This window comes from Aphelocoma coerulescens, chromosome 24 (genome assembly GCF_041296385.1).
Source record: "Aphelocoma coerulescens isolate FSJ_1873_10779 chromosome 24, UR_Acoe_1.0, whole genome shotgun sequence".
In the NCBI taxonomy this organism is placed as follows: domain Eukaryota; kingdom Metazoa; phylum Chordata; class Aves; order Passeriformes; family Corvidae; genus Aphelocoma; species Aphelocoma coerulescens.
The window spans coordinates 2,024,195-2,046,490 of NC_091037.1; the positions used below are offsets into that span (position 1 = coordinate 2,024,195).

At 63.1% G+C, this 22,296-nt stretch overlaps 2 protein-coding genes across 2 annotated transcripts; both read left to right on the top strand.

Annotated features, from left to right (window-relative positions):
* The first annotated feature begins 4,762 nt into the window (after positions 1-4,762).
* On the top strand, positions 4,763-11,074 carry ABCG4 (ATP binding cassette subfamily G member 4). The gene is made up of 14 exons (XM_068994776.1): positions 4,763-4,991; positions 7,205-7,322; positions 7,396-7,528; positions 7,756-7,806; positions 7,942-8,087; positions 8,335-8,458; positions 8,664-8,778; positions 8,936-9,072; positions 9,154-9,252; positions 9,399-9,567; positions 10,080-10,180; positions 10,356-10,514; positions 10,648-10,766; positions 10,849-11,074. Exons 1-14 carry the CDS (start codon positions 4,763-4,765, stop codon positions 11,072-11,074), a joined length of 1,926 nt encoding a protein of 641 aa, XP_068850877.1.
* Positions 11,075-15,717: 4,643 nt separating this feature from the next.
* NLRX1 (NLR family member X1) lies at positions 15,718-22,250 on the top strand. The gene is made up of 10 exons (XM_068994698.1): positions 15,718-15,849; positions 16,615-16,741; positions 16,839-16,966; positions 17,164-17,224; positions 17,596-17,693; positions 17,882-18,498; positions 18,865-20,279; positions 21,081-21,167; positions 21,251-21,502; positions 21,612-22,250. Exons 3-10 carry the CDS (start codon positions 16,846-16,848, stop codon positions 21,928-21,930), a joined length of 2,970 nt encoding a protein of 989 aa, XP_068850799.1. The 5' UTR covers positions 15,718-15,849; positions 16,615-16,741; positions 16,839-16,845; the 3' UTR covers positions 21,931-22,250.
* The last annotated feature ends 46 nt before the right edge of the window (positions 22,251-22,296 follow it).

The following is a 22,296-nucleotide window of genomic DNA, read 5'->3' on the forward strand; positions in this document are numbered from 1 at the left end:
CTGCGGGCGGCCCGAGGCGGATTTTAACTCGGTGGTGCACGGGAACGACTGGTGGGTGGGCTCCGTGGTGCGCTACAGCTGCCGGCCCGGCTTCCTGCTGCTGGGCGAGCCCGCCAGCGCCTGCCAGTCCGACGGCCGCTGGACCCCCAAGCCCTCCTGCCTCCGTGAGTACCGCAGGTGCCGCGCTGAGCGCTCGCCAGCAGCGCTGCCCGCACGGCCCCAAGGGCGAGCACATCCCCCAGGTGAGCAGCCCGTGATGGGCTCTGCCCCTGCAGGGATCTGCCTGCGGGGCCGCATCGAGATCAGCGAGCGGGACATCACCGGCAAGTGCTCCTCGTCCTGCGGCAGCCAGGCGCACCTGGGAGCCTTCCTCAACCGCGGCTGCATCAAGATCTCAGCCTGTGTCACCAAGCTGTCGGGCTGGGCCCGCTGGTTCCAGCGCTGTGACATCTGCGAGTGCGACTGCCACGTGCCCTGCGGTGAGTCCTGGCGGTGGCACTGCCCAGCTGTGGCTCCCTGGTCTGTGGGGAAGGTTGGCACTGGGAGATGAGGGCTGCAAACAGCTCAAAATCCGCTGTCTTGGCTCTCCTCAGGTTCCTCCAGGTAGAGCTGGGCCACCCGGGGCTGTGGCCACTGGCCCTGTGCTGAGGGAGGCTTCCACCCTGGGTTCTGCTTCCCTTCACCGCGTGTCTCCATTGCTGTGCTCCTTCCATAAGCTCTGCCTGTCCCGAGGCTGCCATCTGCGAGGCGAAGAGATGCTCTGGACTCACTCCTGCAGGGCTGGCTCATCCCAGGACTCTCCAGGGGCAGGGGATGCTCTGGACTCACTCCTGCAGGGCTGGCTCATCCCAGGACTCTCCAGGGGCAGGGGATGCTCTGGGAGCAGCAGGTGCTGGGATCTGCATGTGTTTCCTGCAGCTGGACTTGGGGACAGCGGTGCCAGCACCCATTTGCCTGGCGGCTTCCCCGAGGAGGCCCAGACCCCCTTCTAGGGCAGAAGCAGCGCCTGTGCCTGTTGCAAAATACCTGTCCCTCAGTGCTGCAGGTTGGGATTTCTCCCTCTCGGGTAATTCCAGGCCCTGAGTGAGAGGTGGAGCTGCCCTCTGAGCTTGCTGAGGCCATCAGGAGTGTGGCATGTGCCTCCTGTCCCCATGCCACGGGCAGAGCAGCCTGGCCAGGGCTGCAGCACCCGTTGCTGAGGAATCCAGTGGGTCAAACTGCCCTGAGCCTCCCTGGGAGTGCAGAGTGGGGAAAGGTCTCATCTCCCACCTGGAAAATCTTTCCCTTGGGCTGCTCCACGTGCTGGCTGCTGGTCCTGCTCCTTCCAGGGGGTCTGTGGTCTGCTCCGAGAGCCCCTTTCCCCAGGGGCTTCTCCTCCCAGCATTTTGAGGCTACAAAGAGAGAGATTTGGCTCCAGCCAGGAACAGCTTTGTGCCCCTTGAGGACGTCTCTGGCTCCTGATGAAGCAGCCATGGAAGCAACGTTATTCCCCCAGGGAAGGAGAAGGTCTGGAGCACGTGTGGTGGCATTGCTGAGGGCGCTGCAGGACCAGCCACGGGTAATTAAAAATATATTTGCAGGGAATCCCACAGGTTTTCCTGTCATGCAAAGAGGTTCTGCTGCCTGCTCTGTCCCTGGGGCCCTGAACACAGATGACAGAACCAGGACAGGCTCTCTCTGCCCCTGTCCCGAGCGAGTGGGGACAGTGCCACTGTCCTGACGGGGACACAGCTATGGACAAGGCCACTTCAGGAGGGTCCCAGCTGGGGATTAGAGGGATGTGAATGTGGCCGTGGCGCTGGGCCCCATCTCTGCTTCCTTCCACCTTGAAATGACTCCACAGCAGCTGCTGGTTGCTGCATGGCCACCAGCTTGGGCCCAGCTGAGCAGAAAGGGGTTTAACAGCAACAGGGTCATTCCCAGGCCCTCCTTCTGCCCCCCTGCAGGGAGGAAGGGCTGTGTGGTGCTGCACAGAGCAGGCCTGGGCTGGGACCTGCTCACGGGACTGCCCCAGGGAGGGGAGGCCGCTGGATGCAGGGAGAGCTGGGTGAGTCCCTCGTGCCTTTTGCTTCATGACAAGATGACTTAAGACCTCCATGAGGAGCTTGGCTCCATGGATAACTCCTCGTGCCCTCCCCTGGCCCAGCCCCATGGTCTCCCCTGCCTGGATCCTGCCCTGAGCTCTGTCCCAGCCCTAAGCTGGTGAGGGGTGGGGAAAGCTCTCCTTGGCTCAACAGATGGTTTTTTAATTAATACTCTTGCTGGTGCCACTCATTTCCATATGTCTTTCGTGTTTAAGTGCTGTGGTGGGTGCGAGGTGTGAGTAACAGCGAGGAGGGAGCCAGGCGTGATGCTGGGGGGGGGTGGAGGTGCAGCGGGATCCAGGTCCTGCAGGATGAGCTGCAGCAGGGAGGGTGTGCTGGGGGTAAAGCCCTGGAGGGACACCCCCTAGCACGACCCTTTGTGACCAGCTGTGACCCCACTGGCTGTCCCAAGCCATCGCAGCCCTGGTTTCACCCCATGCCCATGTTGGGGTGTCTGCACAGGGGTCTGTGCAGGGCTGAGCGGGGCATGAGTGGGTTTAGGGTGTGTTGGGTCCCCTCAGGGGGGTTTGGGCTGAGGGGGCAGCGGGGGGAGATGTGGGGGCTGTGTCCCAGGTGCGAGCGGGAGCCGGCGCTGGGGTGCAGGGGGGTGCAGAGGCAGGGCTGGCAAACCCCAGGCGTGTGCTCGGGGATGCTCAGGGCCTGCTGGCAGGCAGCGGGAGGAAATAGGGCCGGTCCCTTTAAGAGGATTTTTCGCTGCCTGGCAGCGCTGCCCGCCCGGGCAGCCCATCCATCCATCCATCCATCCTGCCGCCCATCCCGCTCCCCGCCCGGCAGCACCGGCCGCGGGGCTGGCGGAGAGGGGCACCCCCGAGCAGCCGGGCCTGGGGGGCTGCTGCTGGCCACCGCGGGGCCGCTGCTAGCCACTGCGGGGCTTCTGCTAGCCACTGCGGGGCTGGGGCCGGAGCGCCCCCCGCCCGCCCTGCCCACCCAGCCCCGCGGAGGGATGGGGAGGAGACCCGGGCCGGGCACCCGCGGGGGCAGCGCCCAGCCCGGCTCCCGCCGCTGAGCACCGGAGCCGCGCCGAACCGAGCCGAACCGAGCCGGCCCCCGCCCGGCCGGGCCCCCCGGGCATCGCCCCTTTGTCTGCGGAGGAGGCGAGGCGGAGGCGCTGCGGGAGCGGAGCCGCCGCCCCGCACCCTGCCAGGTGAGGCTGCGGGAGAGCCGGGACCCGGGCCGGGGCCAGGGGGGGGCTGGGGATGGAGGGGGCCGGCGGGGAGCAGGGATGAAGGAAGAGCATCCTCGGCAAAGCCTTCCCGTCCCCACCCCGCGCCTCGGGGCTGGGCTAAGCCGCGGAGAGCCGCTTGCGGGATTTAGCGCTCCGTGAACGCCCAGCCGGAGGAGTCAAGGTGAGCCCGAGGGCGCTCCGAGCCCGCTGCCCCCCACCACCACCCCCGAGCCCCCCGTTGCTGCACCCCGCGGATGCTGAGAGGGGACCCGCGGGCTGGGAACCCCCACCCCTCCTTCCCACCCCTCCTTCCCCGGGGCTGGGCTGGCTTCCTTCCAGCACTGAGCGGGATCTGCCTGCAGCGGGGAGTGGGCTGGGGGATCTCCCGCAGCTCCCGGCATCCGGCCGCCCCTCGCAGGGGCCGTGGTTGTGCGCGGCATCCGCAGCGAGCCACTGCCCGCAGCCCCAGCTGAATGTAGGTTAGCGAGGCGGTGGGACCCCGGACTGGGAGGCGAGATGGGTGCAGGGCACAGCCCGCTCAGGCACAGCCCGAGCTCCTTTTCCTGCTGCCGGAGGGATCCCCGATCTCCTCCCAGCCTCTGAGAGCGGGGTGAGCGGGCTCCCCGCCCTGCTCGGCTCAGCATCCCCCGGCGCCGCAGAGTCCCCAAGGCGAGCGGAGACACGAGGAGCTCGGCCGGGCTGCAGCCGCCGTGCGAGCTCTGCAGGCAGGAGAGGGCTGGGGCGGGTGTATCAGCGCCATGGCCCCAGTTAAGGGCTGGCCTGGCCTCCGAGGCTGTGCTGTAAGGGCCCGGAAGGTGAAACGATGAGGCAAGGAAGGCAGAGAAGGAATGGCACCAGCAGGGCCCCCTCCCTGTTCTGTTAAGGCTCTCCCAGCAAGCCCAGGGGGACCCCCGGCACCAGCTGAGGGTCTGATCTATCCCGGACTGCTCTGGCCCGGGAGCACGGCGTGCTTTGTCCAAGAAACCAGCTGGAATAATCTGCTTGCTTAAGAGTTCATACCTGTGTTCCCTGAGGCCGGGGCGGGCAGGGCTGGTTCCTGGTGAGTCCTTGGGGACATCCAGGCACAGGGCAGAACATCAGCTCTGCCACCTCCCATCCTGCACCCACCGTGACAAATGGGATCGGGGCAGGGACCCCAGCAGCCCCAGGGCCAGGGGAGCTGAGCAGCCCTGCCAGCTCTGCTGCCAGAGCTGGACTAGGCTGCAGGAAGTGCATGAATTATTGACTGTGGAGCTGCACAAAATCCTGCTGTTCCTCGCCCTGAGCCCCTCGGTGCAGGCTCGGCATCCCTGGCCGGGTCCATCGTTCCAGCCAGATGTGGATGCTGGCCCCAGCTGGGCGGAGGGGGCAGCGAGGCCTGGAGCCAGCGGGAGAAGGAGAGACAGGACTCGCTGTGGGCTGGTCCCTGCAGTGCCTGGAAGAGGGAGCCCGCTGTGAGCCGGTCCCTGTGCGCTCCCCACAGAGCAGCAGGATGGCGGAGAAGGGCATGGATCCCGCGTGCGTCTCCATCGCCCTGGAGGACACGGTGTGCCACGCCAGCCCTCCGGACGCCCCGCTGCTCACCACCCACTTAAAGAAGGTGGAGAACCACATCACAGAGGCCCAGAGGTTCTCCCACCTCCCGAAGCGCTCGGCTGTCAACATCGAGTTCATCGACCTGTCCTACTCCGTGCGGGAGGGATCCTGGTGGAGGAAGAGAGGTAGGAGCTGGCGGGTGGGGAAGGGCAGGGAGGGGAAGGGACCTGTAGGGCTCTCACACCCGTTCTCGTTCCCGTTCTGCAGGCCATGATCTCACCCTGGTCTGTCCGAGTGCCAGGGGCTCTTTGTGGCCGCTTGTTTGTTCTGGGTGCCCGCGGGAGGAGGGGGAAGGCTCTTGTCCCGCAGCAGTTGCTGCGTGCCTGTGTGGGCTGTGCAATGCCAGGCGAAGGCCGAGCGCATTCCAGGGAAACCTCTGGCCAGGGCAGCTATCCTGGGGCAGCCAGGAGGGATGGGATGGGATGGGATGGGATGGGATGGGATGGGATGGGATGGGATGGGATGGGATGGGATGGGATGGGATGGGATGGGATGGGATGGGATGGGATGGGTTTCTCCAGCACTGCTGTTTGGGGTGTGGGATGCAGCAGGAGACCCCAGGGCTGCCCCAGCTCGGAGCCTGGTGAGGAGCAGGTGTGGTTTGGGGGGGATTTCCTCTCCCTGTGCAGCCGAGGCCATGGCTCCCCTCCCTGTGTACGACTCTGGCCGAGAGCTCAGGGAGGGGAGAGGGGAGGCAGATGGTGGCTGGTGGGTGGTAGTCTGCTTTAATTAGCGCTCTCAGTTAATGGGATGCCAATCAGGCAGCCCGATAAGATGGAGGGTGAGCTGATCTGCAGAAGCCGAAGGCAGGCGGGGACGAGCAGGGACCGAGGTCACAGGGCTGCCCGGTGAGGGGCCCTGCCAGCCAGGAGCGCCGGACGGAGCTCTGCCCCTGTCCCCGGGCTGTGCAGCTCGGGAAACCGAGGCACTGAAACACGGTGGGAGCAGCCCCGACATCTGCCGGGACGGTGCCTCCCTGTTTACCCGGGATGCTGAGGAGGCATCCCAGGAGGATCCATGGCACAGCCGCGGGTTCGCCAGGGCACATTGTGCTGTAGCCCCCAGGAGGGAACCGGCTGCTTGCCAGCGGGCCAATGCCCTGCAGCGAGGGAGGGGGAAAGGCTCGGGCAGCTAGACCAGGTGGGAGCAAGCGAGGGGTCCGGGGGTCGCGGGGATGGCGGTGGGAGGGACGCTTTTCTCCCCCCGTTCAGGCAGAGCTGGCGGAGCGGGCGGGGGCTCGCGGTGGCTCTGGCCACAGCCCCCGGCCCCGGCTGCCCCGCCGTGCTGAGGCAGGAGAGGCAGGAGGTTACTGGCAGTCAATGAACGTGAGTAACCGCTGCGCAAGCTGCAGTGGCGCCGACGTGAGCAGCATGCGCGGTGCGGAGCCGTGCGCGCTGCCGGGGGGGGCTGCCGGCCCCGCTCGCCCCGGCCACCCTGCGCAGCTCCCCGCCCTCCCCTGGCCGCCCCTCCGCCCGCGGGACCCCCTCCTGCTGCAGCGTTCCTGACCCCGAGGGGTGCAGAGGAGGAGCGGGGGGCTCGCGGTGCTGGATGACCTTCCCTGGGGATGGACAAGCCAGAGGGGTCCCCAGGGAGGTGGGACTGTGAGTGGTCTGTCCCTGGGGTTGCCCCAGCTTGGATTTGTTGCCCTTGCCCCACACCAGCTGTCCCCGTGGGGCACAGAGGGGGCACATTTCCATGAGAGGGATGCTCAGGCTCGGTCCGTGGTGTTATTGCCCCCGATGCCATTGCTGTCCGGCTCCATTTCAGGGGCAGCTCCTGAGAGCCTGAGGCTGTGCTTGTTCCTTTCTCCCGACACATCGTGTTCCTTCTGCCAGAAAATGCTAATCAGCCGCGTTTAGAGCAGAGATAATTCCAGGTCTGATTAGCAGTGGCTGCTGCCGGGTGCCACAGCGTGAATGCCAATGAAGGCAGCAGCCGGATTGGGAACTCTGCCTGCCCCGTGCTGCCCTGCTCCTCGCTGGCCCTGTCCCCTGGCCTTAGGGATCAGCATCTGAAGACATGCCCAGGACCAGTGTCACAGCCTGGTAATCTTCTTTGGCAGCTCTGTGCCCTGACCTGGGGATTTCCCTGGTCTTTGCTGTGATCCAGGTCAGGAGCTTCTTCGGCACTGGGAATCAGTGGGATCAGCGAAGGACCAGGGGCAGGGATCATGCGGAAGGCGGCAGCTGCTGTGGCTATAGCCCTGGGGGTGCTGATGGAGACACCTCCAGGCACGGCACATGGAGGCCCTGAGGTGCCCCAGGTGCTGGGGTGGCATCGCAGTGCCCATAGCACGGCTGCCCTGGGAAGCCAAACCCCTGCTGCTCTCTCCCTCCAGGGTACAAGACTCTCCTCAAATGCCTGTCAGGGAAGTTCTGCCAGCGGGAGCTCATTGGGATCATGGGCCCCTCGGGAGCCGGGAAATCCACGCTGATGAACATCCTGGCTGGCTACAGGTGAGGCCGGGGGCAGCCTGCGGGGCTGGGGGTGCAGGGCCGTGCTGCATTCCCTCACACCTCCTTCCTGCAGGGAGACTGGGATGAAGGGGCAGATCCTGGTGAACGGGCGGCCACGGGACCTGCGCACCTTCCGCAAGATGTCCTGCTACATCATGCAGGATGACATGCTGCTGCCACACCTCACCGTGCTCGAGGCCATGATGGTGAGCTCTGGGGTCATCCTGTGGGCTGTCTCCTTGCGGGCACTGAGCCCACACTGACATCAGGCATTTCCAAGGGCTCTGGGACACGGGAACAAAATCCTGCTGTCCTTGCTGCCTTCGTCCTGAGCCACTGCTCCTGGGCGGGCAGGGATGGAGCCGTGGTACAGCCGGTTCTGTTCCCGACACCTGACATCCTCTGGCCCTCCCTGGCCATCCTCTCCCTACAGGTGTCTGCTAACCTGAAGCTGAGCGAGAAGCAGGAGGTGAAGAAGGAGCTGGTGAGTGCTGAGGAGGGTGGGCCCAGACCCCCTCATCTCGCCCCAAGACAGGGCTGAGGGGAGCAGGGGATGGCAAGGAACTCCTGGCGAAGGGAGGTGGATGAAAGTCCATGAAAACCCTTGGCTGTCTCACAGGTGAACGAGATCCTGACGGCCCTGGGGCTGCTGGAGTGCTCGTACACCCGCACCAGCTCCCTGTCGGGGGGCCAGCGCAAGCGCCTGGCCATCGCCCTGGAGCTGGTCAACAACCCGCCCGTCATGTTCTTCGATGAGCCCACCAGGTGAGGCCACAGGGGCTCCCAGCGCTGCCCGCCCAGCTGGGCTGCCCGGCTGGCATGGCCAGAACCCTCTGGTGCCCACCTGAGTGTGGGATGGGACTGTGCCCCCTGGGGCTGGTGCTCTTCTGCATCAATCTGTGGGGAGATGCAGGAGAGGCAACATCTTTGGGATGTTCTTCTCCCCCTCTCAACTCTCCCCTTCTCTCTCTGCTGTCTCTCTCTCTCTCCTCCCCACGCTGCGTGGCCACAGCGGTCTGGACAGTGCCTCCTGCTTCCAGGTGGTGTCCCTGATGCGGTCCCTGGCTCAGGGTGGGCGCACCATCATCTGCACCATCCACCAGCCCAGTGCCAAGCTCTTCGAGATGTTCGACAAGGTTTGGGCTGGGACGGGGTCCCTCTGGCCCCAAGGGCCAGGAGAGGGGCCATGGGAGGGGTGGGCTGCAGGCATTTGATCTGGGGCTTGTGTGGCTGGGGTCTGGCAAGCGTGGCCTGTGTCACCCTGGGACAGGGAGGTGGGCAGGAGCAGGGGGCAGTGCCCTGGCTGCCCTGCACCTGCCACATCCTGACTTTCTCTTGCAGCTCTACATCCTGAGCCAGGGCCAGTGCATCTTCAAGGGTGTCGTGACCAACCTCATCCCCTACCTGAAGGGTCTCGGCCTCCACTGCCCCACATACCACAACCCCGCTGACTTCAGTGAGTGTCCCTATCCCAGCAGAGGGTGGCGAGGTCTAAGCCCAAACCCTGGCAGCTGCCCAGGTCACCCCCAGGTTGCCCAAGGGCGATGCCTGTGCCCTTCCTGTTAGGTGCTGGCTGGCTCAGCACCTCTCAGGGGTCCTGTCCTCCTCCACAGTCATCGAGGTGGCCTCAGGAGAGTATGGGGACCTCAACCCCGTCCTGTTCCGTGCTGTCCAGAACGGGATGTGCACCATGGCTGAGAAGAAGAGCAGCCCTGACAAGGCAGATTCATCGTGCCCAACTTGTGGGACGGTGAGTGGGGGTCAGAGGAGCCTCCTGTGCCAGCAGGGACCCTGTGGTGTGACCCTGAGCCATGTCCCTGTGCTCTTGCAGGATGTGGATCACATTGAGAGCCACACATTTGCCACCAGCACCTCAACTCAGTTCTGCATCCTCTTCAAGAGAACCTTCATCTGCATCCTAAGGGACACGGTGAGGGCAGGGGAGGCTGGGCCGGGGCTTGAGGCTGGGCTCTGTTGGGGGCTGGCAGAGACAAGGAGTTAAACGGGCTGTCTGCTGCTCCCTTGGGATGTTTTTGGGGTGCAGCCCCACCTTGTTGAGCCCCCCTGTGCCTGCAGGTGCTGACCCACCTGCGCTTCATGTCCCACATCTGCATCGGGGTGCTCATCGGGCTGCTCTACCTGCACATTGGCAACGACGCGGGCAAGGTCTTCAACAACACCGGCTTCCTCTTCTTCTCCATGCTCTTCCTCATGTTCGCCGCCCTCATGCCCACCATCCTCACCTGTAAGGAGCTCCTTGCCCCAAAATTCCTTCGCTGCTCCCGGCTGTTGGGGTGCTCCGGCTGTGTGGCCGTGTGTGTGTGCTGGGCAGGGTGTGGGCAGCCAGAGGGATTGGGCAGAAGGGGGAAAATGAGACAGAAGAGGGAAAAAAATTAAAGAAGAGGGGGAAAAATTGTGTTTGCCTGTGCTGCAGCTTTGCCCTTTGTTTGGCTATAATATCCTCGGTGGCTCAAAGCAGGTTTGGGTTTGGTTTTAATTTATTTTTTTTCTAAGAAGCCGTGTTTTCTCCTTCACCTCTTTTCTTAAAAAGCCCCACCCAAGCTGGCTTTTCCACGTGGAAGTTTCCCGTATCAGGCACTGACTTTTTTTCCCCGATGAAGGTTTGAGCACCCTCTCATGCTGCAGGCAGGGGGTTACCTGGTGCATCTCCCCTGCCTGCACCAGGGAAGGTGGGAGAGGGGCTGGAGCACCCCAGGGCAGGGAATTGCTGGCTGCTCACTCCCTGTGTCCCTGCAGTCCCCCAGGAGATGACCGTATTCCTGAGGGAGCACCTGAACTACTGGTACAGCCTCAAAGCCTATTACCTGGCAAAGACCATGGCAGATGTGCCCTTCCAGGTGAGCTTTCCGTGGATTTAACCACCGCCCTGATGCTGAGGTGCCTCCCTTGGCACAGCCAATTCCTCCCCAGTGCCCCAGGCTGGCCATGGAGGGGTCCTTGCCTCCCCCAGGAGGCTCTGTGGGGTGAGGATGGCCGTGGGTCCAGCAGGGTGGTGTCTCTGTCCCCGTGCAGGTGATCTGCCCCATCGCCTACTGCAGCATCGTGTACTGGATGACGGGCCAGCCCCCCGAGGCCACGCGCTTCCTGCTCTTCTCTGCCCTGGCCACCGCCACGGCCCTGGTGGCCCAGTCCCTCGGGCTTCTCATTGGAGCTGCTTCCACTTCCCTGCAGGTCAGACGGGGCTTTGCCTGCTCCGTGGAGAGTTGCAAGAGGTCCCATGACAATTTGGGGTGGAGGGAAGTCCTGCCCACAGCTGGTGCAGCTGTGGGCAGGGGCGTGACCCCCAGTGGCCTCTACTCCCCAGGTGGCCACCTTTGTGGGACCCGTCACCGCCATCCCCGTGCTGCTCTTCTCGGGCTTCTTCGTCAGCTTCAAGACCATCCCCACCTACCTGCAGTGGAGCTCCTACGTCTCCTATGTCAGGTGGGCCCCCAGCTCTGGCCAGAGCTCCCTGTCCTGGGCTCCCCTGGGGCCCCTGGTGACCCTTGGGTGTGCTCTGCCCTAGGTATGGCTTCGAGGGGGTCATCCTCACCATCTACGCCATGGAGCGCGAGGACCTGGAGTGCCTCGAGGACTTCTGCCCTTTCCAAAAGCCCATCAAGATCCTGCAGGAGCTGGATGTGGAGGAGGCCAAGCTCTACCTGGACTTCCTCATCCTGGGCATCTTCTTCGTCATCCTGCGGCTCCTGGCTTACCTGGTCCTCAGGTACAAGGTCAAATCTGAGAGATAAAGGGGCCGTGGGGCCCCAGTGCCGCTCCCGGGCCTGGCCTGCTGTGAGAGATGTTCTGCAGATGGACACGGTGCTCCTGCAGGTCCCGGACCGTGGCGGAGGCTTTGGGAAGTGCCAGCCAGGCCTGGCTCAGTCGAGAAGGGTTTTGAGACATCTCGGAACTGTTTTAACCTTTCCACACACTCTTCATTGCAAAACGTTTTGTACAGCCCGGGCATGTGCCACCCTCCCCCCCAGGACTGATGGCCCCGCGGAGCTTGGGTCCCCTCTTGTCATCCCTGCCTGGCGCTGCCCTGGGGACACCAGGGACAGTCCTGCGGAGGTGATTTCTGCCGAGCACGGCTGGGAGGAGCCTGCTCCGTGCAGGGGGAGCAGCGGGCTGGGGCTGGGCTGGGAGGACGGAGCTGCAGAGTTGGAAGAGCAGCTCGTGGCCCCGTTCCTCGTCCCGGCCAGCAGCGCGTGAGTCAGAGCTGAGAAGAGCCCAAAGATGCCATAGGTGAAGTTGGCACAAGGCTTTAGTGTTTCCTGTCGCCGTAGCCACAGAGATTGCTGCATCCCCCTTTCCTTTCTGTGCAAATCCTCCTCCTTTTTTTTCCCTTTTTTCTTTTTTCTTTTTTTTTTTTTTTTTTTCTTTTCCCACAAACCCTACTGCATCCCAGTCTTCACGGAGGGGAAAGGGAGCCAGCGGGCAGACAGACTTGGGGCTCTGTCTCAGACTTCTGCTGGGATGCCATCCTCAGAGATGGGGTCTTCAAACCAGGGTCTGCGGGAACAGGACAGTGTTCACAGACCTTAGGGAGTCTCACCTTCAGTCCCTGTTGTCTTTGGGGTCTGAGACAAGAGGGTCTGAACCAAACCAACCAACGTGGAGAGAAGTGACTGGTCCCTTCAAATGCTTGCATGGAGCAAGGAGGATTTAGGTTCCCACACCCTGCCAGTTCCAGGAGGCTGAAAAACAGGGCTGGGCTCAGCTGTGTCATCACAGGAGCCTCTGCTGCAGGAGGAGAGCTGGCCCTGAGCCCTTCCCACAACCTCCCTTCCCCCGGCACCACTGGGGCTGTCTCAGCAGGACAGGGAGGACACGCCTCGCTCAGCACCGACTGTGCAAGGAGGGGATGCCAGGGACACCCGGCCTGTCACAGTGCCAACCTCCCAGGGTGACACTGTGCAGAAGGGGGTCCCAGCAGTGCCTGAACTGGAAACCAGGTGAGATCCCAGAGTGGTTTGTTTGCAGCGGGCGATCCGGACGCTGGGAAGGCCTTTGCACTTTGTGACTGGTACCGCTAAAAGATCCCTTTTGGCACGTGGCTCTGGTGGCTCCTCCAAAGTCACACACCTTGCAGAGGAAAGGCACTTCGGCACCTTGCTGGCTCTCCAGAGGAACTGAGCTGAGCCCAGGGCTGGTGGGGCACCTGCACAAGCTGCTGTGCTGGGAACACAGCTCACCTGCACAGCACAGGCTCCGTGGGTGTGCTGGCACTGCTGGCACCGGGCTGCACTTGTCACCCACAGGCTTTTGGTGAGCACCGATGTGGGGGAGGCAGCCCTGCCCCACCCTGGCAGGCTGGCCCTGGTTCAGGTCAGCCTGGGGGGTGCTGCTCCTGGCACTCTGAGCAGCCAGGGACTGCAGGGCAAATGCCAGATTCCAGCAGAGTCCTGGAAACTGATCTTTGGTTTTGCTGGCTCGGGTTGGGGCTGCACAGCAGAGTCTGGCTGGCCTGACACTGATGCTGGGCACTCAGCAAAGCCAAGTTTCCCCTGCCTGGAGGGCATCGAGGAATGTTTGGCCATGGGGCTCTCCTGCACAGAGGGTCTGGAAGCAGGACACACCCTGCTGCCCTTTCTGTGCTGAGCACTGGGGTTTTCCCCAGGGACTGTTGTCTGACTTTGCACCATCCCTGACAAAATTCCCCTCTGCTCCTGGATCTTCCTTCAGTGCCGTGCTCTGCAGTGGAGCTGTGGCAGCTGGAGGGCTGCAGGGTCCTGGGCACAGTGCTGCCAGCCACAGCCACAGGGGCACGGAGCAGTGGGGGACAAGTCCCTGTGTCTGCTCTGGCACGAGGTGCATGGATGGGCAGGGAGCCGGGGCATGGTGGGGCTGTCACCCTTCTCCATCTCCTTGTCCCTGGAGCTGATGGGACTGATGCCCTGCTTCTGTCCTGCTCTTGGGCTGGCACTAGTTAAGCCTGGCCCAGCACAGAGCATGCTCTGCTGGGCTGAGGCTCTTCCCTGGATGGATCCTGAGGTGCAGGAGGTGTCAGTGGGGCAGCTTTGCACAGCTCCTGTGTCCTCCCTGGCATTTGGGGCTCTCGTGGTGGGTCCTGCCTTCTGCACCCTGGAGGCACGGCCGTCCCCAGCGCTGTGTCCTGCACCCAGCACACCTGGACAACCCTGTGCCACCACAGCCAGGGCCACCACCACTGCCAGGAGGACCAGGACAAGACAGACTAGTGTGTGGAGCAAAGGCTGCTACCAGCAGGCACCAGTGACTGCCACTGCCCGTGTCCCCCATGCACAGGGAAGGCTTTGTTGACCAGGGCTCCCACTGCTGGGCCCAGCCTGTCTGGGATGGGGCAGCTGGCAGCACCCCTGGGATGTCCAGGAGGGCTCAGCACAGCCTGTGCCTCCTGCACCGGTGCGTTGCAGTGTCCCAGCTGACCAGGTACGTGGCCACTGCGGGGCAGAGGGCCAGGACAAGCCCTGGAGCTGCAGGATGGCTGTCCCCGATCTGGGCAAGGGCTCTGGGGGGTGGTGGTGATGGGGCAGGCCCCTCGTCCCCGGAGCAGCAGGACACAGGTGAATGTGTTGGTACAGAGGGGCTGCGATGAGTGAGGGATGTGGCACAGGGCAAAGGCACCCTCGGTGCTGCCTGAGGAACTGAGCCGAGGTGCCACTGTCCTTTCCCTCTCCTCAAGGACAGTCCCAGAGGTGGTGGAAGGTGCAGGGAAATACAAAGGGAAGAAGCACGTTTGCACTGAGCCCCCAGGCCGGCGTGGCTGGGCTGGGCTGGGCTGAGCAGCCAGGGATTATTGTCCCTCTGCTGCCGGGATGGTCCCTGCCCTGCAGGAGCAGGTTGTCTCTGCCCTGGCATGGCAGAGGGATGAGGTGCAGCTGTCCTGCTCTGGGGGGCCCTTAGGGAAGCAGCAAGGATGCACTTTATCAGGGCAGGGAAGCAGAGCCGTGGGTACTTCTGGCTGCAGGAATCCCACGAGAGAATGCGGCTGGATAATCACGAGGAGCGTGATGGAGGAGAGCAGGCTTCTTCCCCCACACCTCCTCTCCTCTCCTGCCCCTGCCTTCCCTTGTGATGCACTTTGAGTGGATGAGGTGGGGTTCAAGCTGTGGCCCTGGCTCCCTGGGAACATCGGTCGAGCCTCAACCCACCACAAACTGCTTCAGCCCCTTCGGCCCACGGCTGTATCAGGTTCTGCCTCTCACCGGTGCTGGGATGGCAGGCAGGCAGGCAGGGGTATGGCCACTCACCTCCATGCATGTCCAGGCCACCTTTGTCACACGCACAAGAAGAGCAAATGCTTCATCACCTGGCTGGGGGTTGCTGGAGGGGAGACTGGGCTAGAACAGGGAGGGGATGGGGCTTTTCCCAGGGTTTCACCCCTCCCCCAAATCAGGCAATAAAACAGTGTTTCCTTCTCACTGTGTGTGGACACCATTTGTCCTGTCCCTCTGCCACGGGCAGCCTGGGATCTCTGTGTGTGTCCCTGCCACGCTGGGCCCTGAGCTTTTCCAGCCTTCACCATGTCCACACGTGCAGAGGAGGCTGGACACTGCGGGGTACGTGTGATCCCGGGGGCAACCATGCAGAGAAGTGCAGCCATTGAAACTCACATTTCCACAAGACACAGGTGTGAGCTGCTTTCTCCCTGGGACAGCTTGCCAAAATAAATGCAGGTAACAGCTCAAAGGCCGGGGGAGTCTGCTGGCACAGCTCTGTTGTGGCAGCTGGCCAGGTGGCATTTGCCCAGGTCCTCCTGCCTTGCTGGAAGGGGGCTGCAAAGTGGCACCAGGGCACTGCTTGCCCACAGCCGCAGCCTGGCAGGAACCAGGCAGGGTGGAGGTGAGGCCCTGGGCTCTCCAGGCTGGGCTGCACATGCAGGTAAGTGCCCCGCAGGGACGGGGTGCCAGGTCCCAGCTTGCTGCTGGCACTCTCCAGTGCCCAGAGGGTCCCAGGAGCTGTAGGGCAGGAGGAGATGTTGCGGTTTGTGTCGGTGTTTCCGAGATGCCAGCTGTACTTGTTGGATTTCACACATCAATAAAACTTATATTTATAGTGTACTGCCTGGATGTCTCCCTTTGCTGAGAGCCTCGAGGGCACACGTGTGGGGGGGGAGGGTGTTGTCAAGGGATTTGGGATGCGAATACAGCCTGGCAGCCTTACCCAGGTGTGACCCCTCAGTCCCAGCACCCCTGGGTGGGCTGGCACTTCCCGAGACAGCATCCAGGGACTGAGAACAGTGCATGTGGCCCCACTGACACAGCTGTCCCTTGCTGGGCGGCCAGAGCGGATCTGCCAGCAGCGAGAGGCAGGTACAGGTGTGCGTGTTTGTGTGTGCATCACGTGTGTCAAACTGGCACAGCCGGGCGCTGCTGGGCTGCCCTGCCGGCAGAGCCTCCCCCAGCTCCTTTTCCCGGTGGGGAGGGATTCTCGGCAGAGCAGAACTCGTCCTTGCAGGCTGCAGTTGCACAGTCGGGCAGCAGCTGGGGATGCAGAGCCGCCAGATGTGTCCGGAGGACATCCCCGCCTTGCAGCACATCTGGTAAGACCCCAGGCCCCCAGTCCTGAGCGTGGCTGCGTTTGGGCGGGGAGTGCGGACGTTCCTCCCGGCCGCTCTCCCATCCTGCTCGGGGAGCTGGCAGGCGCCGGGCGCGGGGCGGGACAGGGCAGGAAGGCGTTGCAGGAAATTCAATCTGCGAAACAGCCGCCTCCGCAGCGGAGCCGTGCCCGGGACAGGCATGGCAGGAGGCGGATGGGCAGCTCCGGGCTGTGCTCCGTGAGCACGGGGAGCTCGGCTTTCCCGGCTGGAACCCTGCTGGACGAGGTAAGCCCGCTGCTTCCAGCGCCGCCGCCGCTCTCGCCCCGCTCCGTGCCGGCCTCGCCGCTGCCCCGGGCTCCGTGCCCCGGGCTCCGGGCTCCGTGCCCCGGCACCGCCACGGCCCCGGCCGTGCAGCGGGGAGGGCACAGGGAGCGAGGGCACGAGTGCCACGGGGGGCCCGAGAGGGTCCCGAAAGGGCTCCGCAGCAGGAGGACAGCACGGGGCCCTCGGCTCAGCAGAGCGGCTGGGAAGGGGCTGGACACTGGGGATGGGACACAGTGGGGTTTGTTCCTGCAAAGGCACCGAGGTCGGGACACCCGTGTTTTCAAGGTCGGCTTCTCTGCCCCTGTGCCTCAGTTTTGCCATCTGGATAACATAAAAAGGGACTGTAAACAGCGTGGCTTGTGGAAGGTGTGAGCAAGCTGTCACCCTGCTCGTCCCTTCCTCTCTGATGGGGTTTGCTTGTATCTTTCTTGCCCCGTGCTTCAGTTTCCCAGGATGTTGCGGGCTGTGAGCACCACCCGAGCTCCTGAAGGATCACCCTGGTGAGCCGGGGCAGGAGCCTGAGTCAGCGCCAGCACAGCCGGTTCTGCCAGACCGGACCGCACTGGGGCAGGTAAGGCTGGGCAGGGCTCTGCTGCAGCACAAACCTACAGCCCCCTGTGCTCTGCAGAGCATCCCGGAGCCCCTCACCCACCTCCCCTGTCTTTCAGGTGGAGGATGTCCCGGGCCATGCAGTGCCAGAGCTGCCTGCCCTGGGGCAGCTGGGCACAGCTGCCTCGGTCCCTGGCAGGGAGCAGGGGGACCCGCAGTGTGTCTGTGCGTGCTGCTGCAGCGCCAGGTGAGCTGGGCTCTGTGCCTCTGGCACTCTGTCCTGTCCCTAGGGAAGCCTGTCCCTGTTGGACATCCCTCCCCAGCTGGGCAGGGATGTGGGGACACCCCAGCAAGGTGTGAAGCCAGTGGGCTGGGTGGGGTTAGCTGGGCTGGGCTGGGCTGGAGAGGACCATCCCTGACCATGTGCATTCTTCCTCCCCACAGGTCCTGCAGGCAGGTGCTTCCTCAGGAAGATCCTTTGCACAAGCAGCATCTCCCTCCCCAGGTACAGTCAGTGTCACACGGCTGGGGCTCTGCCAGAGCACCTGGGTGGCTGAGCTGGCTGCCTTGGCACCAGGGACACTGCTTTGCTTCCACCTAGAAACACACCCAGACCCACCTCCCTGCCTGCTCTGACTCCAGCCCACCTCCTCTGCCTCTCCATGGGTTTTCTGGGAATGCGCAGCCCATGGCTTGCTGACCTGCCTTCACCTGCCAGCCGTGCCCCTGCCCTGGCCCTGCGCTCTCCTGTGGTGTGGGGGAAGGAAGGGGTGAGCTGGCTCCTCTCAGCACTTCCCACGGCCTGGCTTGTGACCTGCCCACCCTGCCCCAGGCAGGGTTTGGAGCTGCTCCTCGTGACACTCCCTCCTCTTGCAGGGGCTGTGTTCGCTACCAGGGAGGCTCCCAGCAGAACTCTGCCCAGCCCAGCTCCTCTCGCCATGCCCAGTCCCAGCTGAGGAACGTGGCCTCTTCTGGTGAGTTTGCAGCTCTGTGCAGGAGGGAGGGTCCCACACAGCGGGGTGGGGGCAGCTGCTGTCCTGGGCAGTGTGAGGGTTCCCCATATGGGTGCTGTCCCCTCTCTGCAGTGGCTTGGGGCAGGCCACTTCCCCAGTCCCCTGCCAGGGAGAAGCTCCTGTCAAGTCCAACACTTTCTTCCTTCCAGGTGCCATCAAGAAGCACCAGAAGAGCCTGTCTGCATGGTTCAGCCACCAGCCTAATGAGGAGAGGCAGTTTGGCCCTTCCTTCTCTCTGGATGCCGTCCACGTGGACCCAGTGATCCGGGAGAGCTCCCTGGAGGAGATTCTGAAGCCCTCCCCTGACTTAACCATCCAGAACCAGCTCCAGCAGCCCTCCAGACGGGTTATCAGCCTCCACAACCTCTTTGACGTGGACGCTTGCGGGCGGCAGGTGAAGAACGTGGTGCTCTATGGCACCGTGGGCACGGGCAAGAGCACCCTCATCAAGAAGATGGTGGTGGACTGGTGCCACGGCCGCCTGCCCCGCTTCGAGCTGGTCATCCCCTTCTCCTGCGAGGACCTGTCCCACAGCCACGCCCACATCTCCCTGCGGCGCCTCATCACCAAGAAGTACCAGCACCTCCGGGATGTGGTGCCGCTGCTGGAAGCTTCCAACCTCAAGGTGCTCTTCATCCTCAACGGCCTGGAGCGCCTCAACCTGGACTTCCGCCTGGCTGGCACAGAGCTGTGCTGTGACCCCAACGAGCCCGTGCCTCCCTCTGCCATCGTGGTCAACCTGCTGCGGAAATACCTCCTGCCCGAGGTCAGTGTTGCCCTCCTTTGTGCTGGGATGAGCCCTGAGGCCTCACAGGGAGGGCTGTTGTGATAATTATTTGCAGTCCAGTTTGACTGGGAGCAAGCAGGCAGCCTCCATTCGTGGAGGGACTTGCCAGGGTGGCTTCATGTCACTGGTGGGGTCTTTGGGGAGGCCTGGTAAGGTGATGAAGGCTGTGAACTTCCAGACTGTCTATGTCTAGCAGGGAATGGGGAAAGTTCTTCTGTCCCCTCCAGCACCCTTTTTGCAGCAGCTTTGTGAACTGCAGCCTGTGGATGGGGTGCTCCTTGTGCACCTCTCTGTGGGTTGTGCCCTGCTGAGCAGCCCCAAACCCATCCACCCCTGTGTCCCCAGGCCAGCATCATTGTCACCACGCGCCCGTCGGCCGTGCGCCGCATCCCCGGCAAGTACGTGGGACGCTACGCCGAGATCTGCGGCTTCTCCGACACCAACCTGCAGAAGCTCTACTTCCAGATGCGTCTCAGCCAGCCTGGCTGCACCAGAGAGGAAGGCCAGGATTGCAGCTCTGCAGAGCAGGAGAACCTGGTGGAGATGTTGTCAAGGAACTTGGAGCGCCACAACCAAATAACGGCTGCCTGCTTCCTGCCCTCCTACTGCTGGCTGGTGTGCACCACCCTGCACTTCCTCTACTTCACCAGGACGGTCCCTCCCAGCCAGACCCTGACTGGCATCTACACCAGCTTCCTGAGGCTCAACTTCAGCGGGGAGGTGCTGGACAGCACCGACCCCACCCACATCTCCATGATGAAGTACGTGGCCAAGACAGTGGGCAAACTGGCCTATGAGGGGGTGATGTCCCGCAAGACCTGCTTCTCAGAGGAAGACCTGCAGCAGTGCTTTGAGGTGGAGATGAAGACTGAAAGCGAGCTCAACCTCCTGGAGGTTTTCCGCAGCGATGTCTTCCGCTTCTTCCTCAGCCCGTGCGTGCAGCCAGGCAAGGAGCACACCTTTGTCTTCACCATCCCTGCCATGCAGGAGTACCTGGCAGCCCTGTACGTGGTGCTGGGCGAGAAGAAGACCCTGGCCCAGAGAGTGGGGCAGGAGCTGTCAGAGGTCATCGGGAAGGTGAGCGAAGATGTGGCTGTGGTTGTGAACATCATCTCCAAGGTGCTGCCCCTGCGCTTCCTCCCCGTGCTCTTCAATCTGCTCAAGATCTTCCCTCGCTACTTCTCCCGGGTGAGCGGCAAGGACAAGGATGCCATCGCCCACACCATGGCAGAGGAGCTGTTCAAAGAGGAGGACTACTACAATGACGATGTCTTGGACCAGATCAACTCCAGCATCCTGGGTGTGGAGGGCCCCATGCGCCACCCCGATGAGGCCCCCGACGATGAGGTCTTCGAGCTCTTTCCCATCTTCATGGGTGGGATCCTGTCCCGCCGCAACCGCGCCATCCTGGAGCAGCTGGGCTGCTCCATCAAGAACCTGGCAGCCTTCGAGATCGCTAAGGCCATGAAGAAGACGGTCATCAGGAAGGGCCGCAAGGGCCTGCCCCCCTCTGAGCTCATGGACTACCTGTTCTTCCTGCACGAGTTCCAGAACGAGCGATTCACGGCCGAGGCCATCCGCTCCCTCCGTGCTGTCAACCTCTCCTCCGTCAAGATGACCCCTCTCAAGTGCTCTGTGCTGGCGTCCGTCATGAGCACCACGTGCCACGAGGTGGAGGAGCTGAACCTGGCCTCCTGCAACCTGGACAGCGGCAGCTTGAGGACCCTCTTCCCTGTCCTGCTGCGATGTAAAGCTCTCCAGTGAGTACCACCTCCTCCTGCCCTTGGGCACTGCTCAAAAATTGGGTTCTTCCTCACCTCTGCCCATCACGGGGATGCTTTAGGAGCCCAGGTATGGAAAAGCTGAGGATGGGCGTGTTTATCCTCAGTGCAGACCTAGGAACTACAGCTCCCAACATGCAACACTCCTTGAGCAGCCTTTCTAGGGCACTGCGTGCTGGGATTTGCAGTCCCCGCTCACCCTCCCGCAGGAATTTTGGGAAGTTCCCTGCAGCTGGTACAGGCTGGGCAGGCTGCCAGCTGTCCTGGCAGACCCGCGTCCCTACGGGAAGTTACCCGGCATCCCCGTGTCGTTAGCTCTGTGAGGAGTTTGGTGTCCCAAAGGTGGGAGTCTGGGCTGTGCAGATGTTCCCACAAGCGTTCCAGAATATCTGTGGAGCTGCAGGTCTTCCTGTCGCCCAGGTGGTGGCGAGACGTGCTCAGCACAGATGGATTGGGCTGTGCAGCTGGGCTGTGCCGCACTTCCTTCCTCCAGATGCTCAGGAGGGCTTGATGGAGCCCTGATCCCTCCTCTGACCTTCACCCACCCCCTGAAGACTTCACCATCCCCTTCCTCTTGCCCTGCTCCTGCTGGCACTGGCTCTGCTGGCTCATGCTCCGGTGCGGTGTCACTGTGCTCCCTTTGGCAGAGGAAGCCTGGAGTGGCCTAGTTTGGGGAGCCCAGGGAGGATGGTGATGGGCAAAATGGAGCGGGCAGGGCTGCCAGGCTCACAGGTAACAGCCATTTTGCTCCTGTCACCCCCATGTCTTGCTCTGCACCAGTCTGCAGCTCAACAGCCTGGGCTCCGACGCCTGCAAGGAGATTCGTGACCTGCTCCTGCACGACAAGTGTGTGGTGAGCAGCCTGCGGTGAGTACGGCCCCCGCCCTGCATGACACTGCCACTGCTGCCCACCACGTGCCCCGGCACTCCCTGAGCTCCCGTGTCCACAGGCTGACCAATAACCCCGTGGGCGAGCAGGGCGCTCGGTACCTGGCCGAGGCGCTGGCCGGCAACCGCTCGCTGACCCAGCTGTCGCTGCTGCACACGGCGCTGGGGGACCCCGGCGCCGAGGCCATCGCCCAGCACCTGGCTGAGAACCAGCACCTGCAGGAGCTCAACCTGGGCTACAACTCCCTGACGGACGCGGCGGCCCTGCGCGTGGTGGAGGTGGCCAAGAGGCACGAGACGCTGGACAAAGTGCAGTGAGTCCACTCTGCCACATCCCTGCCCTTTTGCCCACACGGCCTCCCTGTCCTGTCTGCTTCTTTTCCTCCCCTCAGCCCTCACTGGTGTCTCCTGCTGCTTTCCCAGCCTTTACTTCAACGACATCAGTGAGGATGGCAAGAGGGCGCTTGACAGCCTGCGCATGGACCGGGATGGCGTCAGGGCTCTGGTTTTCCTCACGGCAGGCACTGATGTCTCCGATTACTGGTCCCACATCCTGAACGTGGTGCAGAGGAACCTGCCCTTCTGGGACCGCGAGCGGGTCCGGCAGCACCTCGCCCTCCTCCTGCAGGACCTGGAGAGCAGCCGCAGCCAGACTGCCAATCCCTGGAGAAAAGCCAAATTCCTGCGAGTCGAGAGCGAGGTCAAGAAAATGCTGGGGAAACTGCAGGATGGGACCCTCTAACCTGCTGCCCATCCACCAGCCAGGGATGGGGCAGTGGAGTGTGCCCAGCAGCACATTCCCTGTGCCCTTACCCACCTAGAGATGCTGAGTGGATGGTGCTGTCAAAGGTGCTGGGTGTGTGGGGCTCAGCCTCCTCTGCAGGCGAGGCTGAAGTGTGGGAATGGGACAGAATCCAGGCCAGGAGCAAATGGGACTTGTTCTTTTGGGCTTGTGGAAACCCAGCCCCTGCACCCCAGCCAGAGCAGTGGCAGGGAGCAGGATTGGGGCTTGTCTGTGAATCTTTTGGGAGCATTAAAGTGCACCACTTTATTTCCACTGAAGCGCAGTAGTGCCAAGACGTGATCTCCTCTTCGGGCCCTTCCTGGG